A 22,958-nucleotide genomic window follows, 5' to 3' on the forward strand; every position below is an offset into this window, starting at 1 on the left:
TTAAAAGTATACTAGATCTTCACTGGCTTCACTACTATTTTGGAGGGCGGTTCCTTCAGTTCTTTTCTGACCATTTGAGTTTTGTTTGGCTCTCACTGTAAACCTAAAAAAAAAAAATCTCACATGTAATGAATTTTTAACTTCTGTCAAACAGATAAGATACCAGTGGTGTTGAGTTGTAGTTGATTTAGCCTCTTACCAGTTTTCTTTCTCACCTTCATTTGCTTAAACTCCAATTATGAAGTTGTCATTCTGTTTTTGCTTGGATCGCATCTTTATTTTGGTGAAATTCTCAAGATAAGCTAGAGTTTTATGCCTAGTTAAAGGTCAAACTGAATTTAATTTTTTTTGAAGATTTGATTATTAGTGTACATTGGGGTTTTGCCTGAGTGTATGTTGAAGGGTATCAGATCCCCTAGAACTGGAGTTACAGACAGTTGTGAACCTCTGTGTGGGTGCTAGGAATTGAACCCTGTCCTTTGGAAGAACAACCAGTGCTCTTAGTCTCTTGAACCATCTCTTCAGTATGTTGATTTTTAATAATATTTAATTAATTGCTGAAAGAAGACAAAAGTCTTTGAGGGATGGAGGCAAGAGGATTATTACATATTCAAGGCCAGCCTAGGCTACAGACCCTCTCTTTACTTATGTCTTAATAGGGGAGGAGTGGAATGTTGGTGATTATGATATATAATTGTTGTTGCTGGATTTTAGTTTCTGGGATATTTTGTTGTTTTTGTTTGGGGGGGGTCTTTTTTTTTTTTATTTGTTTTGGTTTTTCAAGACAGGGTTTCTCTGTGTGACCCTGACTGTCCTGGAACTTGCTCTGTAGACCAGGCTGGCCTCGAACTCACAGAGATTCACCTGACTCTGCCTCCCAAGTGCTGTGATTAAAGGTGTGCACCACCACTGCCCAATGTAGTTTCATGATACCCAAAAAACAGCAATCCTAGAGTAAAGAGCAATAGAGATAGAAAATGAGAAGGAGTAATTAGGTAATTGACAATACTTGCAGAATAATGAGTACCTTGGAGATAATTGTATTATCTTATTCTGACCACTTTCATATGTTAGAAGTTTTCTGTAAAGCAACCAGGTGTGGTGGAAGTTTGTAGTCTCAGCATTTAGGAAGCTAAAACAGGAGTTTAAGGCCATAATAGTATACGAAACAGACCTAAAAGAAAGGAGCAAACTTTCTACAAAAAGATAGAAATGACTAAAATTAAGTATGTATATACATACATACATACATACATACATACATACATACATACATACAATATATATTTTAAAGTAATTCTTAATAGGTTAAAAGGGAAAGACTGGTTCTGGGTAGCTTAAACAACATGAGGAAGGCCAAGAGTTTAGTTGGGATCCTGTATCTCACCCAATGAGGAAAGGGCTCTTGTTGGGATAAAAACAGATTCATACTTTAATCCATGACATGACTACTTAATGATGTATACAATATACACAAAAGCCAGTAACATGCTTTTCTATCTCTTCTATAATACTTTGAGAATATGCCATTTGCCAGTTGCAGATATTAAGGTATTATAATTGTCAAGTATTTGTGGACAGTTAAAAACTTAGTGTAGGGATATCTTAAACATTAACAGTACATAGAAGTTAGAAATCAAAGTCAGAATTACTCAAACTACTTCATATGCCTCCTGTTCATTGAAAATCTTAGTATACTGTTAAGTAAAAATACCACTATCCTATCTATGTTAGGCTTTTTTAATAGTTGTAATTTTTCTCACTTGCAAAGTAGAATTTGATAACTGGAGATTATGAGCGGGGTCTACCCAAAGGGTGCACAGGTAAGAAAAAATAGTCATGATTTGCTGTATCTTTAGATGAGATTGTTCATAGAGACATGGGTTAGATTAATCTACAATAAGGTATTGTATAGAAATTTGTGCTACTTGGATGCCATGTTGGCAAAGTGGAGTGCTTTGTGTATTACTGCGGAAAGAAAACTTCTTAAGGGAATCATTTTAAGTTGATGAGTAGGGTACAAATGTTTGGATGAAGTTATATACAGAATCCTCAGTGTTTTAACTTTATTTTTTCAGGTCAACCAAGTAACTCATGATCAAGCAGTGGTGCTACAAAGTGCCCTTCAGAGCATTCCTAACCCGTCGTCTGAATGCATGCTTAGAAATGTGTCTGTTCGTCTTGCTCAGCAGATTTCTGATGAGGTTAGTATTGTTAAAAGTAGTTGTGTCATAGTGTTACTGCACAAAATTATTTCTATATAAATATGCAAATTACTTTATAGTATTATAATTTTGTGCACTAACACATATAATGCTTTACTTGTCTTAAGTGTTACTCTAAAATTTCTTTAATTTTTATTTTATTATGTGTGTTTTGCCTTTTTCAGTTTAGATAATGTTTTCCTAACGTCATCTTAATATTAGTACAATATTTTTCATCAGCTTTTTGTATAATAGACAGCAGTCTTTCAAAGTGTACAGTTGATACTTCTTTTTAAAATATAAGCACTACACAGAATATTTTTTCTTTGCCATTGGATCTCAAGATCAGATCCAGGGTTTTACACCTATAGCTCTAAGACAGAATATTTCTGTAATTCTTCCTTGTGTTTTTTTTGTTTTGTTGTTGTGTTTTGGTTTGTTTTTCAGTCCATTCTTTCCACTAGTCCCAGGTAACCAGTAATTTTTCTGTCCTGATGAAAGAGAATTTTTTGTTTTGTTCTTTGTTGCTTTGCTTTTCAAGGCAGGATTTCTCTATGTAACTGTCCCAGCTGTCCTGGAACTCACTTTGTGTAGACCAGGCCGACAGAACTCAAACAAAGATCCCTCCTATTTCTGCCTCCTGAGTGCTGAGACTAAAGGTGTGAGCCAGCGTGACTTGCTAAAAGGGTTTTCATTTTCTCGAATTTTATTCATTTGGATCATATGCCTGTAATCCCAGCACTTAGGATGCTGAAGCAGAAGGATAACAAGGCTAGCAAGACTGGATCAAAAAATAAATAAAAACAAGTTAATGACTTTGTGAATTGTCAGTGTTCTAAGACTCCTTAGTTCATTCGTTTTTGTTAAATATTATCCTGTTATAAACTGGTTGTAGTGACACATGCCTGTAGCCCCGTACTTGGGAGGCAGAGACAGGTTGGATCTCTGAGTTCTAGGCCAGCCTTGTGTACATAGAGACCTCCAGGACAGCCAGAGCTACATAGGCTGTCTCAAAACACACACACACACAAATACAAATATGCATATACTTAGAAATATATCTTTTATATATAAAATAAACCTGTATATATCCCATTATGAATGTGCCATACTTTGTATATTTGCCAAAATATACTTGGGGTTTTTTCTCCCTTTTTTTAGATATGAATAAAACTGGTGTGAAAATTCTATACAAGTATTTGACTTTTTCTGTTGTAAAAACCTGGGAGTGCAATCATTTTCATTTTTGTGATGATCAGCACTAATAGTCTTAACAACAGTTTTAATTAATCATTATTTTTATAGGCCTCAAGATATATGCCTGATATTTGTGTAATTAGAGCTATACAAAAAATTATTTGGACATCAGGATGTGGGGGATTACAGCTGGTATTCAGCCCAAATGAAGAAATCACAAAAATTTATGAGAAGGTAAGAGTTGTAAGAGAAATATATCCCTTATATAAAAATGAATGTTAGTGAATTATGTATATGACTATACTTATACTGTATTTATTTTAAAATATCCAATCACTTTCATAGTAATAATTGCAGCTATAATTGAATAAAGATTTACTTTGAAAATAAAGAATTTAATCCTATGAGGCTGCTTTAAAATTAAAAGAGATTTTTCTGTTTTCACTGAAGTCAAACTATCTCAAAGAATTTTTTTCACATTTGTTTTTTAATTATCTTTCAGTCCTATATTAAGTTAGGGTTCTGTCATGTATACCTACCTATCCCTTGGATACTACTGCATTCTTTGGGGGTTTTGTTTTGGTTTTTAGTTTTATTTATTTTATGCGTATGAGTGTTTTGCCTACATGCACATATGTGTGCCATGAATGCCTACTTCTCTCAGTCAGAAGAGGGTGTTGAATCCCCTAGCACTGGAATTATAGACAGCTGAAAGCCACCACGCAAGTGCTATAAATTGGAGCTCGTTCCTCTATAAGAGCAACAATGCTCTTAACTGCTGAGCCAACTCTTCAGCCCACACTGCTACATTCTTAAGAAAAAGTTGAATAGTAAGGACTGACTCACTCACTCAGTAGAACTTCCCCTTTGTATCAAACTCACTGTCCTTTTTACTGTTTCTATGTTCCCATATTATCTGTTTGGTATAGTCCTCAGTATTCATTCAGCAAAATAATTGAAAGCCTAGTTCATTCACATTACTATAGTACTGGCTTTTCGTTAAAATCACCGCATATTTGGGGTTAGGAAGATTTTTGAAACCCTTACTGAGCAATTATCCAAGGAGATTGATTTTTTTTTTTTAATTGCACAATAGAAAAGCTAGCTAATAGAGCTATTTTAACCTACTGTGGTTCACAGGAAAAAGAATGGTTGGTTGTCGGTCTTCAGGAGCTTCTTATTAAACACTTAAGTTTTTGAAGTCATATTTTCCTCTTAAGCACTTTTTAAATGAATTTATAAAGCATTAGATTTTTATTGCACTTTGTAAGCAAAATTTGTTTTTTGTTTCTTCCCTTCCTCCCTTTCTTGTTCTCTCTGTTCCCCAGCCCTTAATCAGGAATCTCCCCTTAGACTTTCATGTTACATATGGTTTTTCTTTAAAAGAATCTTTAAGTAATTTGTTTCTAATATAATTTTACAGACCAATGCAGGCAATGAGCCGGACTTGGAAGATGAACAGGTTTGCTGTGAAGCATTGGAAGTGATGACATTGTGTTTCGCCTTGATTCCAACAGCCTTAGATGCTCTAAGTAAAGAAAAGGCTTGGCAGACATTCATTATTGACTTATTATTGCACTGTCACAGCAAGTAAGTTTGTTTTTAATTTTAAGAAGCTTTATTTTTTTAAGTAGAGTCAAGTTTATGTTAGCACAAGGTATCAGAGAAACCAAATACTCTCCACAGTACATTAATGTTGAAGAAATTTTCATTTAACAATGTTTAACCTAATCTGAATTTGTTTAGTTTTAGTCTACAATATTGGATATTTATTGGCCTCCTGTCATAAATTCCTAGGTGCCAACTGTTACTTTAATGTGAAATTTAAAAGAGGGCTACATAGAAACATCATACTAAAATAAAGATTAATTACTTAGCGTAAATCCCTCATTTTTTTTTTTACCTCAAATGCTGCTTTTTATGTAAGTCATTCAGCTTTAAGGCATTCAAATTTGTAGAAAATGGTTTCCATCCATTTATATTAGTCTTAGTCTGATTTTTCACATCTAAGTAAATTATAAAACTAATTAGGCCAGGTATGGTGGGCACACACCTTTAATCTCCCCACTCTGGAGGCAGAGGCATGGATACCATTGTGAATTTGAGACTAGGTTGCTCTACATCTCAATTTCCAAGACAACAAGGGCTACATAGTGAGGCTATGTCTCATAAAACAACCACAAAAAAACTAGTAGGTGTTGCTGTTATATGTTAATGAGTCAGGTTCAAATTGCCTACTCCTGACAGCACACTAATGTGATACAGTGTAGTATCAAGTGAAAATGTACTGATAGGAAAAGAACCTTAAGTAATTTCCTTGAACACAGTCTGTCTGGCCAATTAAGAAACTCTTACTCTCTGAACGTGTTGGACAAGGAGGGCTGACTGAGAAGCCAAGGACAATGGCATTGGGTTTTGATCCTACTGCATGTACTGGCTTTGTGGGAGCTTAGTCTGTGTTTGGATACTCACCTTCCTAGACCTGGATGTGGATGGAGGGGAGCAGACCTTGGACTTCCCACAGGGAAGGACTTACCACATGACTGCTCTTTGGAGTGGAGGAGGAGGGGTGGGGGGAGGGAAATGGGAGAAGGGGAGGCGATGGAAATTTTTAATTAAAAATAAATGATAAATAAAAAAAGATGAAGTTTTTTTTTTTTTTTTTTTAAAAAGAAACTCTTTCAACCAGGCAGTGGTAGCATACATCTTTGTTTTCAGTACTCAGAAGGCAGAGACAGGCAGATCCTGAGGCCAGCCTTATCCACAGAGTGAGTTTCAGGACTACACAGAGAAACCCTGTCTCAAAAAAAGAAAAAGAAAGAAAGAAAAGGGTGGTGGTGGGAGGTGGGGAGAGAGAGAAACAAACCCAGAAACACTCTTTCAATAGAATCCAAACAGAACAGGAAAAGCTTGCTGCCTCTTTGAGAAAACTTTACGATGATTGGACAGCTCTGTACATTTAGTTCCATTTAATAATGCATTTGCATGCTGGTGTTAAAGGAAAGATTTTTTTTTTCTTTTTTTTATAATTTTTTTTTAATTTTTCGAGACAGGGTTTCTCTGTGGTTTTGGAGCCTGTCCTGGAACTAGCTCTTGTAGACCAGGCTGGTCTCGAACTCACAGAGATCCACCTGCCTCTGCCTCCCAAGTGCTGGGATTAAAGGCGTGCGCCACCACCGCCCGACAAAGGAAAGATTTTTGAATTAGGGAATGCTCAAATCTTAAATTTTAAATTTAGGCCCAAATCTGAAAGTTTTATTGTCATTGATGAAATTGTAACTGGTTCTTGGACACATACTGTGTCTCAGCTCTTTGAGGTTCTAGAAGCATCATGTCAAACAGAGTTGTCTCTGCTCCCCGTGAAGTTTATGTAGTATGTAAACTTAGGTGAAAGATTGATCCATAATTGTTAGATAAAATTCCCATAATGTCATTAGTCCCCTTAGAAAACATACTGTATAAATACTTTGTCCTTAGAGAATATCTTAATCACCTGAAAGATTTGTTGGCACATTCTTGGCCAGGCCTACCACCGTTTCTCATCAGATTTGAGAACTGGCACTTCTAACAAGTTTCCAGGTGATACTGATGTTGCTCCTCGGGAGCCATGCTTTTGGAACCAGTACAACAGTACTACCTACAGGAATATCCTTTCTCTGATAACATAATTCCCTTTGACCCCATATAAAATGCACTTGGATGAAAATTCTGTGTGGGGGTTGGTGGTGGATGTTTTTGGACTTGCTATAGAGCATTTTCTACCTGTGGTAAACTCATTTACTTAGGTATTTTTTATGACTGCTTAAGTGGATATTACTTTATGTTCTTAATAATTTCCATTTCAGAACGGTTCGTCAAGTAGCACAGGAGCAATTCTTCTTAATGTGCACCAGATGTTGCATGGGACACAGGCCTCTACTTTTCTTCATTACTCTGCTCTTCACTGTTTTGGGGGTAAGACACTTAAAAAAAATGTTTACTAGTGTAACTAATTCCTTCAACTACAATATTCAGGAATTTGTGAATTTAGCTTGTATCAGTTAGGGCAATCTATACTTAATCAGTAAGACTCAGGGTTTTGAATAAAAGAAATTCCAAGCATGAACATACTGTATTTTCCCATTTTCAGAGCACAGCCAGAGAGAGGGCTAAACATTCAGGCGACTACTTTACCCTTTTACGGCACCTTCTTAATTATGCTTACAACAGTAATATTAATGTGCCCAATGCTGAAGTTCTTCTCAATAATGAAATTGATTGGCTTAAAAGAATTAGGGTAAGTCACAATTAATGCTATGTTTGTTTTTATCATTGTTAAATGCTTTGTTAATAATGGTTCATAGTTTAGAACATTTTGGTGAAGTGAATAAATCTAAACTAAAATGGAACCAAAGAACATGCATTGTGTTGTTGGGTTGTGCTGTACAGAATGAATGCATTACTACTTACAGAAAATGTGTGCTTAAGATTTAGAATACATGGGCTGGAGAGATGGCTCAGTGGTTAAGAGCACTGGCTGCTCTTCCTGAGCTCCTGAGTTCAATTCCCAGCAACCACATAGCAGCTCACAACCATCGGTAATGAGATCTGATGCCCTCATTTGGAATGCAGGCATACCTGCAGACAGAGAACACATACATAAAAAGCTGAGCATGATGGCACATGCTTTTAAACCTAGTAGGTGCAGAAGCAAGCACATTTGTATGAATTCAGGGCTACATAGTAAGGTGGCGGGGAAGATTTGGCATACTCAGGTTCAGCTGCAGTTTTAGCTTTTTTGCCTTTCAGCAAATTTTCATTTAAAGAAAATGCTGTCCTGGTGGTGGTGGCGCACACCTTTAATCCCAGCCTTAGAGAGGCAGAGACAGGCGGATCTCTGTGAGTTTGAGGTGAGCCTGGTCTGCAGAGCAAGTTCCAGGACAGCAAAAGCTACACAGAGAAACCCTGTTTAGAGAGATGGAGAGGAGAATGAATAAATAAAATGCTGGTGTTCCCCCCAAAAGTAGTCAGATACACTTAATTTTGATTATAACTCTTTCGAAGACTTGTATAAAATTTTATTTCTGAGGTGATCTATAAGGGAGATCTACAAGGGTGAGGGGGTTTAAGAGTCCATATCAAAAAAAGTATGGCAGCAGAAACAGAAAACTGACCAATCCATCGTACTTAAACTAAAGAACCAGATAGGATGAAGCCAACAAACACATCCTTCTAGTAACTAATATATTTCCTCCAGGAGGATTCTACCTCTTGGAGGTTTTTCAAGTGTCCCAAATACCACCAGCAACTGGGGACCAAGTGTTTAAACATAGGAGCCTGTAGGGGACATTTCACATCTAAACTACAGCAGATTTTAGCCTTCAGATTAGCATTTCTTTTAGAAATCCATCCATAAAGCATATTTCTAGAAATTTCAAGATAATTTTACTTGCTTGACTGGAAGGTTTAAAATAGTCTCACGTTCTTTTAGCTGTCTTGTTCAGATTCTTCCATTTCATAAGTTCATCATTGAATTTTTTTTCCCGTTTGGCAGGATGATGTTAAAAGAACAGGTGAAACAGGTATTGAGGAGACAATCTTGGAAGGACACCTTGGGGTTACAAAAGAGCTACTGGCTTTTCAGACTCCTGAGAAAAAGTTTCATATTGGTTGTGAAAAGGGAGGTGCTAATCTCATTAAAGTAAGTTCTGTGTTCTGGATTTTAAACTACATATTCTATCCTTGTAAGTGTTGTCATTGAATCTGATTGATAGTATTAAGTCTTTGATGTGTTATCATTACCTTTTATAAAACCTACCTTTTAAGAATCTTTATCAAGGTTGCAATGTTTGTTTAGATAATATAAAGCAGTTATGTCTTCCAGTAGCCATGTCAGGTTTCTAGGCGTGTTTCTATATGCATATAAAATGTCAGTGTAAAGTGTTACTTAATTTTTCTTTTGTGAAAAATCTGAACTGCGAGCCGGGCAGTGGTGGCACACGCCTTTAATCCCAGCACTCTACAAGAGCTAGTTCCAGGACAGGAACCAAAAAGCTACGGAGAAACCCTGTCTCGAAAAATCCAAAAAGAAAAAAAAAAATCTGAACTGTTTCTACCTCTGTTTTGTTAAGACTACATCATATATAAATTGTTTTTCTCAATTTTTGAGACAGGGTTTCTTTGTGTAACCGTCCTAGCTGTCCTGGAACTCACTTTGTAGACCAGGCTGGCCTCTGAACTCACATAGATTCCCCTGCCTCTGCCTCCCAAGTGCTGGGATTAAAGGAGTACACCACCACCGCCCAGCTTATATTAATTCTTTAAGTTTTTTTAACAGGGTAATTTAGGTGATAAAATGTCATTTTAGTATAATTTCAGTCAAAGTTTTCTTATATTGATAACCATTTGATTTTTAAAGTAAATGTAAAGTAGAGCCTGGCACTACGATCTCAGAGTTCAAGTTCAGGCTGGGCTATGTAGATTCTGAGTAAATATAAATGATACTATAGCAATCAGTTCTGTCTTAATACCTAAAAATAAGTAAGAAATAGGTTGTGTAGATAGTTTTTAAAATTAGGATATTTTCACTAGAAGCCCCACTATGTTTTCTGTGATGTAAGAAAGTCTTAAGTTGTAATAAACTTTAAAATGATTTTCTTAAAAGATAAATTCAAAATATGTCATTAATAATATGTATCCTTTCTTTCAACTGTTTAGGAATTAATCGACGATTTCATCTTTCCTGCATCCAATGTTTACCTGCAGTATATGAGAAATGGAGAGCTCCCAGCTGAACAGGCTATTCCTGTCTGTGGTTCACCAGCTACAATTAATGCTGGTTTTGAGTTACTTGTAGCATTAGCTGTTGGCTGTGTGAGAAACCTCAAACAGATAGTAGATTCTTTGACTGAAATGTATTACATTGGTACAGCAATAACCAGTAAGTACATTAAAACATAAAATTGTGGAGATGATTCTTTTAAATTGTTCTCTTTTTACAAACATCTTCATATTTTTGTTAGTAACCAATCTTAAGATTTTTAGCAAATAGATATGTGGAAACATAGGTACAAGTGCAAGTAGTTGGTAAACTAAATGTCATCTCTCAAATCTGAAATATAATCTATCTTCATTGTAGTCAGTAGCCTTAGTAAATGCAACCAAAACCTAAATCTCATGACTCGAGTCTTATCAGGCATTCATAGAGAAATGAATTCACATTTGTTCTTGTTGTAATGTGGGTTTTTTTTTTTTTTTTTTGAGACAGGATTTCTCTGTGTAACCCTGGCTGGCCTCAAACTCAGAGACCTGCCTGCCTCTGCTTCCCAAGTTCCAGGTTAAAAAGTGTGCACCACCACCACCCATCTGACTTGATTTTTCTTTTAAGACATTTAACTATGGAGTCCTGATTGAATACAAACTCATAAGAGATCTTGCCTTCCAAATGCTGGGGTTAAATACATGTTTCTTCACATGGATATAGATAGATCGATAGATTGCTCAATCATAATATATACTATACAATACATAAATCCTCAGCACTATATAAATCTTTGAAAAGTCTGCAAAATGATTTTATTATTACATTGTATCCCAGAATAGAAAATACGGTTGTTAAAAGTACCTTAAAATTAGACATTTAGGGGCTGGAGAGATGGCTCAGTGGTTAAGAGTACTGCCTGCTCTTCCAAAGGTCCTGAGTTCAATTCCCAGCAACCACATGGTGGCTCACAACCATCTGTAATGAGGTCTGGTGCCTTCTTCTGGCCTGCAGACATACACACAGACAAAATATTGTATACATAATAAATAAATAAATATAAAAAAAATTTAGACATTTCGCTATTCTAGCAAATTTAAATATAGTAAGGTGAATTTTTTTTAAGCTTAATGGAGAGGTGTTTTCCTTTTAAGTAATATATTTGCATGTTAAATTTTAAGTATGAATTGGGTATGGCAATACACACCTGTAATCTCAGTATCTGGAAGGTTTGCTATGAGTTTGAAGCCAACCTGTTTGTGTTAGTTACTTTTCTATTACTATGATAAAACACAATGAACAAGACAACTTACAGGAGGGAGGGTTTATTTGGGCTAACATTTTCAGAAGGATAAATCTATCACCATCTCAGCCAGAAAGTATGGCAACAGGTAGGAACATTAGAAGAGCGCACATCCTGGAACTGCAAACAGGAAACAGAATGAACTGGAAATAGCACATAATTTTTAAAACCTCAGAGCCTGCCCCAAGTAACATATTTCCTCTAATAATGCCACACCTTGTAAATGTAACCAAATGGTGCCGCAGACTGGGGACCAAGTTCAAATGGCCCAAACTGTGAGATACGTGTCATTCAAAAGGACCATACTGACCTGCATGCAAATTCCAGGACAGCTAGGACTGCATTCCAAGGCTCGCTCTGTCTAAAATGAAAGCTAACAAGTGCTAAAGAAAGTATGCCTAAAAAAAGTATATTTCTGGCCATCTATTCTGGCATTTTTGATAGCCATATTATCATCATTTATATCTTCTCTGTGTGTTCAGGTCCTCTGGAAGAGCAGCCAGTGCAGTTAACCGCTGAGCCATCTCTCTAATCCCTTGTCACCTTTTCACTTGATCCTGCTGATATATATCTACAATCTGATTTGCTCCTCAAAATAACATGGTGTGAAAAAATAAGCAGAGCTAGTTTTAACTGTATTTGCAAGTGTAAGGACTAGGACACAAATTCTGGCTATTTGGGATTATTGAAACCACAAACATGAATGAATAGGTTTTATTTCATTAAAGCTGAGCAAACCACCATGTATTGTGGTGTATATAAAGTAAAAGTTAATAATGGAGTAGAAAGATAGCTCAATGGTTAAGAATGCTTACTACTATTGTAGAGGTCCTTAGGTTGGTTCTCAGCATCCACATTGAATGGCTCACAAATACCTGTATCTCCAACTCCAGGGGTTTTACACATATCTCTGGCTTACGTGTATACACAAACATACACATTAATAAAAATATTTTTCGGCCGGGCGGTGGTGGCGCACGCCTTTAATCCCAGCACTTGGGAGGCAGAGGCAGGCGGATCTCTGTGAGTTCGAGACCAGCCTGGTCTACAAGAGCTAGTTCCAGGACAGGCTCCAAAACCACAGAGAAACCCTGTCTCGTAAAACCAAAAAAAAAAAAAAAATTCAAAAAGTAAATAATGACTGAATAGTACAGATAAAACCAAACTGAACAAGGAAATGTTAGCTGTATCCCATCATATGTGAATATATCAAATAGACTGCCATAGAAGCAGAGTTTGTTGGAGTCAGAGAATGTGGCTCAGTTGGTAGAATGCAGTGACTTTCATTTCCTCATACTATATAAAGTAGGCATGGTGGTGCATACTTGTAATCCAATCACTGGGGTGATAAAAGCAAGATTATCCTAGGTTGCATCAATAGTTCCAGGCCAGTCTGGCTACATGAGACCCTGTCTCAAAAACAAGATTTTAGATTGGTGGGTCGCTATCTGTCTTAAATGCATTTATTAGTGGAAAAAATGCCAAGTGAGAGCCCTAACTCCAATGGCTGCACAGGTAATAGTGTTAACTGTTTTGACAGTTTAACAGGGCTTGAAAAAGACAAAATGATTCATGCTCATGCTATAAAACTCTTTATTTTTCAGCATGTGAAGCACTTACTGAGTGGGAATACCTTCCACCTGTTGGACCCCGCCCACCTAAAGGATTTGTGGGGCTGAAAAATGCCGGTGCTACTTGTTATATGAATTCTGTGATTCAGCAGCTCTATATGATTCCCTCCATCAGGAACGGTATTCTTGCAATTGAAGGCACAGGTAGTGATGTAGATGATGATACGTCTGGGGATGAGAAGCAGGACAATGAGGTAAATTTTGCTTATAGTACTTGTTTTTTGTGTTTGAAATTCTAATAACCGATACCATTCTCCCAAAGGCGACTGAGGGAGGCTAGTATAGTCACCAGTTTCCACAAGAGATTGGTCCAGGATCTCCTTCCAGATTCCCTCACCCCTACCCCAGGAGATCAAAATCCACTTACTGGCATTTACAAGTAGTTTGAATAGACCCTACACAAATCCTTTTACATGCTTTAGGTTGTCTGTAGATTTTATATAATACTTTAGTGTCAGTGCTATGTAGTTGTTGTATTACATAGAAAATATTTCTAAAAGTCTGTACATGTGTGGTACAGAATCAGTTTTCCTCCCAATATTGACCTTCATGAATCCACAAATGCTGTCAGTGGATATGAAGAGCTATTTCTGGTGTATTTTCCTTCCTTAGACTGTCAAAACTATTAAAGTTGGCATTAGCTTGGCCTCTCCCACTTGGACTACCTCCTAGTATGATGTCTCCAATGCATCTTTTTTATGTAGTATTTGATAAAAGTTGAACTTTGACTAGTTTAAATCAGCGATGACCACCCTTTTGGTTTTCTGGTCCACATTGGACAAAGAATTGTCTTGGGTCACACAACTTAAAAATCATATTCACTTTTCTTTTTTCCCATTTTTGTGTCCATGATTTTTGAGGAGATATTCCTGCTATGCTGTTCAAGCTATCCTCTGAAGGTCTCCAGCTTGAGTCTTGGAGGTGCCAGTATTATAGTGTATATGCCATGCTAGGCTGTTTTTTTCTGTGCTTACATGGTTTTTCTTATATACCATCCCCCACCGCAGTTATATCTCTACCTACTTAAAACTCTTCTCTACTTCAAATATTTTTCACATGATCTTGTTATGACAAGGCTTTTTTAAGCTGCCTGTAAAGTAGCCAAAGCAGATACTTAGGATGCCTGTTTTCAAAGAAGAGAATGTGGCAGTATTGAAGTTGGGTCATGTCTATACCCATACTATGTCCCTTTTTTAAATGTTTTATCTACCCCTGTTTGTAGTGTTAGTGGGAATTGAAGTGAGAAGCCCAAGTATACTATTCTTGTAAATGTTTTTGGATATTTCTTCTTTTCTTCCCTTCATTCAGGAAAATTGGATTTGTTTTAAAGAAACAGTTTACCACTTCTGGGTCTTCTAAACCAACTCTTCCCAGACATACTAGACTTAAATGATCCAGGGATTGGGGACTGAGTATTTTTACTTTTTACCAAAGCTTCATAGGGGGTGCTTATATCCAGACCTGGCTAGGACCCTACATATTGTCTATTCCTATAGCAAAGGTCAAACACAAAATGTCCACTGAACTATAAATTTTCCTTTGTGGCTCTCATGATTTTTTGAACCTTGGCAATTTTCATGTTATATCTTCTACCGCTATTTGTTTTTGTTAAGGATCTGACTGTTTTGCCCAGGTTGCCCATTTTTAACTCCTGGGCTGGGCTCAAGTGATCTGTACAAGTAGCTGGGACTTTAGGCACATTCTGCAGTACTCAACTCTACTATTTATTTTCCAAGGTTTTACAATATACTGATCTTAACCGTGTTTTACTGTACAGTTAAATAGTATTAAATGCACTTATTGTTGTGCATCATTACCACCATATCCAAAACTTTTTATCTTGCAAAAGTGAAACTCTGGGGCTGGAGAGATGGCTCAGAGGTTAAGAGAACTGTCTGCTGTTCTGGAGGTCCTGAATTCAATTCCAAGCAACCACATGATGGCTCACACCCATCTATAATGAGATCTGAGATCTGGTGCCCAGAACACTATATACATAATATTTTTTTTTTTTAAAAAGTGAAACTCTGTACCCATTAAAGAACTTTCAACCTTGGCAACAGCCCTTGACAGTGACTTTTTTCCCTATATAAATTTGACTACTCTTAAGTGCCTCATATAAGTGGAATTATACAATATTTGCCCTTCTGTGACTGATGAGGTTTTTTTTTTTTCTTTTGGTTGTTTGTTGTTTGTTTCGTTTTGTTTGAGAATAGTACAGACTGACCTGTAACTTGTGAGCTTCCTCCTGCCAGAGGATAATACTTTTTACTGGCTGTATGTAGCACATTTTGTTTATCCTTCATCTGTCACAGACACTTGGATTGCTTCCTCATTTTTTTTTTTAAGATTTATTTATTTATTATGTATACAACATTCTGCTTCCATGTATACCCACACACCAGAAGAGGGCACCAGATCTCATTACAGATGGTTGTGAGCCATCATGTGGTTGCTGGAAGAGTAGTCAGTGCTCTTAACTACTGAGCCATCTCTCCAGCCCCTGCTTCCTCATTTTAGCTCATGCTTTTATGAGCATGAATACACAGAAATCTCTCAGACCCTGCTTTTAGTTCTTAGCAGAATAGGTATTCTAGTTGAGTTTAAGGTAGAACATCTTTGAAGAAAATCTCCTTAAATCTTGCTGCTTTTTTTATTTTTTTAAGGAGGGTCTAATTATATGTAGTTCTGGCTGGCCTGCAACTTGCTATGTAGATCAGAATTACCTCATACTTGAAGTCTTCCTGCTTCTGCCTCCTAAGTGCTGGAATTGCCAGTTCTTTTGCATTTTAAAACTTGAATTGTGAGTTTCAAAAGTCCTATATATTCTGGGTTCTACTTCTTCATCAAATAAGTGATTTTCCATTTTTCTCCCACACTAAATTAGCTGCCTCTCTTGGCAGTGTATTTATGCAAAACTTTTTCATTTTCCTGAGATCCATCCAACTTGTTGATTTTCATGTTGCTTGTACCTTTGATGTCGTAGTAAGAAATCCTCTAGAAGATTTTTCCTTGAAGATTTTTGATGTTTTAGCTCTAACTTTTAGGACTTGGTGCAGAATGAGTTGGGTTTTTTTTTTTTTTTTTTTTTTTTATGTATACAATATTCTGTTTGTGTGTATGCCTGAAGGCCAGAAGAGGGCACCAGACCTCATTACAGATGGTTGTGAGCCACCATATGGTTGCTGGGAATTGAACTCAGGACCTTTGGAAGAGCAGTCAATGCTCTTAACCTCTGAGCCATCTCTCAGGCCCCGAGTTGTTTTTTTTTATAATCACATTTATTTATTAAGGTAATTATATGGGTTACTGCTAAAACAGTGAAATTATTTTTTTTAACTAATATTAAGGAGGCTTTAGCTTCATTCTTTTACAACTATTAATGTGTATATTCTCATTCATTGTGAAGTGGCAGAAATAAGTAATATTATAAAGTAATACATTAAAATGTATACACCTTTTGAAAATTAAGTGCTTTTGGAAACAAAAGTATATATATGTTCACTAATTGGAATATATCTCGACTTATTTTACTACACTTCTGATTAGTTCACTAATGATATCTTTTTGGTTTCTAGAGCAATGTTGATCCCAGGGATGATGTATTTGGATATACTCAACAATTCGAAGATAAACCAGCATTGAGTAAAACAGAAGATAGGAAAGAGTACAATATTGGTGTTCTAAGACACCTTCAGGTTATCTTTGGGCATTTAGCTGCTTCTCGACTACAATACTACGTGCCAAGAGGGTTTTGGAAACAGTTCAGGTAAATACATCTTAAAACTTGATGAATAGCTCATATTCCTAAAATACATATCTTCAGATATCTTTATGTTGAGATTTTAAGCAATAGTTACACTCCAGCTATCCTTAGACTGTTTTCTTCTTTTTGCCCATAAGAATCCATAGTTTTTCCCTATGACTGTCATAATGAGAGAAATGTCCAGTTATGTTTTACTCTTTTGATTTTTTGGGGGAGCCCACCACCCAGCTCCCAAATAAATCACATGGAGGCTTATTCTTAGAGAGTGCCTGACCTTGGCTGAAGATATGGCTCAGCAGTTAAGGGCACTGGCTGCTCTTCCAGAGGTCCTGAGTTCAATTCCCCGCAACCACATGGTGGCTCACAGCCATCTGTAATGAGATCTGGCACCCTCTGGCTTGCGGGCATACGTAGAGGCAGAATGTTGTATGCATAGTAAATAAATAAATTTAAAAAAAAGAGTGCCTGACCTTAGCTTGGCTTAAATTATTCCGTCTACCATTCGCCTCTGGGTTTTTTCCTTTTCTTCTATAAATCTTAACTTTCACTCTTGACTCTATGGCTGGCCCCTGATGTCTTGGTCCTCTCTTTCGTTGATTTTCTTTTTCTTTTACTCTCTGCCTGCCACCACACCTATCCCTACTCTCCTGCCTTGCTATTGGCCAGTCAGCTCTTTATTTGACCATTAGGTGTTTCAGACAGGCACAGTAACACAGCTTCACAGAGTTAAACAAATGCAGCATAAACAAAAGTAACATATCTTAAAATAATATTTCCCAATAGGGAAGGGCAGCTGTTTTATTTTTGATGTTAAAAATTTAACAGATTGTGGAATTCTATGTGATATTTTAATGCATATAGGGACAACATTCTAATCTCTTTTTTACTTTTTTTTTCTTTTTTTTCTTAGTTACTGTTTTATTTCTGTGAGGAGACCCCATGACCAAGGCAACTTTTTTTTTCTTTCTTTTTTTTTTTTTTTTTTGGTTTTTTGAGACGGGGTTTCTCTGTGGTTTTGGAGCCTGTCCTGGAACTAGCTCTGTAGACCAAGGCAACTTTTATAAAAGAAAACATTTGATTGGTCTTACAGTTTCAGATGGTCAGTCCATTATCATGGTGGGAAGCAGACAGTCATGGTGCTGGAATAGTAGCTGGGAGCTTTAGATCCTGATCTGCAGGCAGCAGACAGATTAAGAAAGGCTCTGGTCTTGGCTTGGTCTGTTGAAACCTTAAAGCCCACCCCCAGTGACACCTCCTCTAACAAGGGTGCACCTCAACTTTCCTAATGCATTTAATAAAGTTAATAATACCTTTTAATACAGTTCATGTTCCTGTGACCCCTCCCAGCTCTAAAATTTTATTCAGTTGGTACTTCATAACATGCTACTGTTGTGAATTGTAATGTAAAATACCTGATAATGAAGGGTATTTGATATACCACCCCGCTACAGGTGGAGTTTTCCTATCCTAGAAGCTGCTTCCTAATTACCACAGAGGCTTATATTAATTGTAAATGGTCAGCTAATGGCTCAGGCTTATTACTAACTTCCTCCTACATTTTAAATTAACCCATATTCCTTTTTTATGCTCTGCCACGTGGTTGTGCCTTGTTTTTTGTTTTGTTTTTCATGGAGGCTACTGGATGGGGTGGTGTGCCTCCATGTTTACCTCCATGAAAAGTTGATAAATGATGTTTGTCTTACTCTGATGGTAACAGCAATGAAATCTTTATAACTGCCAGTTTATCCAGAAAATGGGATTTTTTTTTTAGTGTAATTTTAAAGATTTAAAGTCCAAGATTAAAAGTCCAAGACATTTGAAGGAGGAAGGGGTGATAGAGACCCACCATTGCTGGATTATATATAGGAGCAAAATCATGAACAGAAGGAATAAGAACAGACAGGTCCAGACTTGGTCCTTCAGTAACAATCCTTTGGTGTCAACGGTCTTGTAATTTATTACAGATGGTGAGACACTGCCTCGCTGACTGTTATGCTACCCATATCATGCTTCCTATGGTTTTACAGTAAAGACAGCATAAATGAGCCGGGCAGTGGTGGCACATGCCTTTAATCCCAGCACTCGGGAGGCAGAGGCAGGGGCAGGCGGATCTCTGGGAGTTCGAGGCCAGCCTGGTCTACAAGAGCTAGTTCCAGGACAGGAACCAAAAACTACAGAGAAACCCTGTCTCGAAAATCAAAAAAAAAAAAAAAAAAAAAAAGACAACATAAGTGTACTACTGCTCTTGGAAATTGACTTCTTGTGATTGGTTTGGGTTGTGTTTTTGTTTATTTGTTTGGTTTTTTTAAGCTTTAGTTCATGTTTTTCAGTCAATACCTACAAAACTCAGGTAAAGAAACATTGAACTCTCCAGGTGGTGGTTGGTGGCAGTGGCGGCAGTGAGGCACACCTTTAATCCTAACACTCAGGAGCAAAGGCTAGTAGATCTCTTCAGTTTGAGTTCCAGGACAGTCAGGGCTACACAAAGAAATTGAGTTCCAAAGAAGACAAAAGGAGAAGAAACACTGCACTCTTGATTGATAGCAAGATATAGTTTGTTTTTTAAATAGTGCTGCTTTAAGGTGTTGGGGTTGCAGTTAATTAGTCTGGTTGCACACTTGCCTAGCATACCTAAGGGCCCTAACTCCCATCCCCAACAAAGGAAAGTATAGCTCCTCCAGGGAACCTTTAGGCAGCTGACAGAAGAAACCTAGAGGGAGGGGGCTGGAGAGATGGCTCAGCGGTTAAGAGCATTGCCTACTGTTCCAAAGGTCCTGAGTTCAATTCCCAGCAACCACATGGTGGCTCACAACCATCTGTAATGAAATCTGGTGCCCTCTTCTGGCCTGCAGGCATACACACAGACAGAATATTGTATACATAATAAATAAATAAAAAATTTTTAAAAACAGAATAATTAAAAAAAGAAGAAAGAAACCTAGAGGGTTGTCTGTCCTTCCCTGCTTCTGGCAGAGTGAGGGTTCCCCTTGTTTTTTTTCCCTTTCCCTTTAAGAATTTTTTTTATTTTTTTTGACACTCAGCAACAAGAACAATTGCAATTTCTTATATTTCCCTAATTAAGTACCTACTCAGTCAATACTGGAAGTTTGTATGTACTACCAGTTACACTTTTTTCACCAGAACACCCATCTTCTAACTTTACAAACTGACTATTCATTCGTTTTTTCCTCTACTTTATTCTTCTGCCTTTATAAATCTTTTATAAATCTACAATTTCTGATCCTGTTATTCTAAGAATTAAAACACTTTCTCACCTTTTTATGCTGCAATTTGTCTATTGATTACAGTTTTCTCCCCGTTTTTTGTTTTGTTTTTTTGACTTTCATTTTGGTGTTTTGATTTTTGTTATTATTTGAGACTGGTGTATAGCCCAGCCTGGCCTTGAAATCAGGATCTTCTTGCCATGGCCACCTCAATACTGAGATTGTAGGCGCATGCTACAATGCTAGGTATTTTCTCTCTCACTAAGCCTTTGCTGTTTTCTACATTAGATTCAGATTTAACTTGAAAGAGGGCAAAAAGGTTATATTAATTTCATATGTATGTATGTATATATATGTATATATGTATGAGTGAGTTGGTTTTTAAGATTAGTTTGTCTAACTTAAGTCCTCAGATCACTGAAAATAGATTAACTGTAAAAATCTTTTTCACTTGAAAAAAATCAGTTTAATGAAGGTAGACACACAACTCTGTAATCCAAAAATTTAGTGAAAACATCACTGTTGGATCCACCACCTCATTTTAATAGCATCTACAACTGGTTTCAAAATGCATGTGTATATAACATTATCTGAAGCTACCACCCTTCTTAAAGCCATGCTCTCTATCAACCATACCAGTAGTTCTGTGGCAGTTCTTTGCCACTGGAGTACCACTTTCAACGTAAAGTGCTGGACTTTTGTGATGTTTCCTACTTCTTCATGTAGTTGTTTCAGTATGCTGTCGTTATAATTGCCTTACCTACAACCCTAGAAAATATAATGTTCGTATTGTTGTGAATGTTACATGTTATATTGCATTCATTTCACAGACTTTGGGGTGAACCTGTTAATCTTCGTGAACAACATGATGCTTTAGAGTTCTTTAATTCATTGGTGGATAGTTTAGATGAAGCTTTAAAAGCCTTAGGACATCCAGCTATGTTAAGTAAAGTCTTGGGAGGTTCCTTTGCTGATCAGAAGATTTGCCAAGGCTGCCCACATAGGTAAGTGGTCATAGCTAATAGAGTTTCATATACTAACATATGCTAAGAAGAATAAAATTCTTATTAGTGTTAATATAAAAATAGAATATGCCATTATTTTATTCAACTCCCACAATTGAATAAATTAAGTATTACGAATATCTGAGTACTTTGGGGTGGTTTTTGGTTTTACTAAATAACTTGATTCCTTGTGCTTTTGTCTTGTGCTTAATATTTTACTATTTCATGCTTTTAATTCTTTCATATATTCCTAAGGAACAAAGATGACAATTTGCATATGACTAGAAATGTTACTTTTCAGTTCTCCTTTTTATCTTAGAGAATTTAAATGGTAATATAAATACAACTGGTAGATGACTGGCTAAAGGTGTTATTTTCTTTTTAAAACAGTAAAACAGTTCCGCCTATTATCATTTTTGCACACAATATGTGTAGGCATGCATAGGGTACAGATACATAATACTTACAATAAATAAATGAAACTTAATTAAAAAATATGAATTTATAAACACGGCATTTCTCACTATCAAATCACATCAAGGTTTTATTTTGGTGCTGTAAGGAAACCTGTTACTATGTGTACTAATTTCAAAACTGGGGGTAGCTCCTTGTTTAAAAACTGGCTATACTTGCAGAGGACCCAGGTTCAATACCCAGCACCCACGTGGTGATGTACAACTGTCTGTAACTCCATTTATAGGGGATCTGACTCCTCCTGGCTTCTTCAAGCACCAGGCATGCACAGTATACACATTCATACATGCAGAGGCAAAACACCCATGCACATAAATTTTTTTTTTAATAACAAACTCAGGCCTGGAGAAATGACTCAGCAATTAACAAGCCTTTCCTGTACTTCTAGAGAACCCAAGTTTAGTTCCCAGGATCCACAACAGCCAGTTCATAACCATAACTCTAATTCCAGGGATCCAACACCCTTTTCTGGTCTCTTTGGGCACACAACACAACAAATGGCAGACATAGAAACTTACACATGCTGGACTGGGACTGAACGAGCATGGGATCAAACTGGACCCTCTGAATGTGGCTGACAATTGGGGCAGACTGAGTGGCCAATGATAATGGCACTGGGATTTGTCTCTACTGCATGTACTGGCTTTTTGGGGTCCTATTCTATTTGGATGTATACCTTTCTAAGCCTGGATGTAGGGGGGAGGGCCTTGGACTTCCCACGGGGCTGGGTACTCTACCTCTCTTAGGACTGGAGTGGGGGAGAGGGGAAGGTGTGTGGGCAAGTAGGAGGGAAGTGTGAGGAGGTGAGGAAGTAGGAATTTTGATTGATATTATTTATAAAGTAATAAAAAATTAAAAAATAAACTTCATGAATTTTAAAAACAAAAAATACTCAAGTTTGCCAAAATACTGAAGGAGAGAACCAACTTCACAAAGTTGTCCTGACATTTGTATGAAGTGGCATACACACTCTAATACATTTTTAAATTTGTTTTTTATTAGAATTCTTTTTTTTAAATATTTTTTAAATATTTATTTATTTATTATTATGTATACAATATTCTGTCTGTGTGTATGTCTGCAGGCCAGAAGAAGGCACCAGACCTCATTACAGATGGTTGTGAGCCACCATGTAGTTGCTGGGAATTGAACTCAGGACCTTTGGAAGAGCAAGCAATGCTCTTAACCTCTGAGCCATCTCTCCAGCCCCTATTAGAATTCTTTTAAAACAAGTTGGTGATTTGCAATCTCTAAGATGATAATTTTAAAGTCATCAAGCAAAAGATGTGTGTCTCCAAGCTTGATGGCCTAAATGCCATCCTCAAGTCCCCTATTATGAAAGTAGAGAACCAATTCAGAGTATAATTTTTTTAAAGGTGGTATTTTTACATAAACCAAACTCTTTCTTTATGTAGT

General features: G+C 36.8%; 1 protein-coding gene across 6 annotated transcripts in view; it reads left to right on the top strand.

The window, feature by feature from the left end:
* The window catches only part of Usp9x (ubiquitin specific peptidase 9 X-linked), a 144,349-nt gene that overhangs the window by 98,008 nt on the left and 23,383 nt on the right, over positions 1-22,958 (top strand). For all 6 annotated transcript variants that reach the window (XM_057760228.1, XM_057760227.1, XM_057760226.1 and 3 more), the window contains 10 exons: positions 2,079-2,204; positions 3,510-3,635; positions 4,825-4,991; positions 7,247-7,355; positions 7,531-7,677; positions 8,935-9,081; positions 10,098-10,320; positions 13,048-13,268; positions 16,653-16,843; positions 20,895-21,068. In XM_057760228.1, the coding sequence (XP_057616211.1) occupies positions 2,079-2,204; positions 3,510-3,635; positions 4,825-4,991; positions 7,247-7,355; positions 7,531-7,677; positions 8,935-9,081; positions 10,098-10,320; positions 13,048-13,268; positions 16,653-16,843; positions 20,895-21,068 (1,631 nt within the window). The remainder of the gene's footprint in view (positions 1-2,078; positions 2,205-3,509; positions 3,636-4,824; positions 4,992-7,246; positions 7,356-7,530; positions 7,678-8,934; positions 9,082-10,097; positions 10,321-13,047; positions 13,269-16,652; positions 16,844-20,894; positions 21,069-22,958) is intronic.

The sequence above is a fragment of the Chionomys nivalis genome, chromosome X (genome assembly GCF_950005125.1).
Source record: "Chionomys nivalis chromosome X, mChiNiv1.1, whole genome shotgun sequence".
Classification (NCBI taxonomy): Eukaryota; Metazoa; Chordata; class Mammalia; order Rodentia; family Cricetidae; genus Chionomys; species Chionomys nivalis.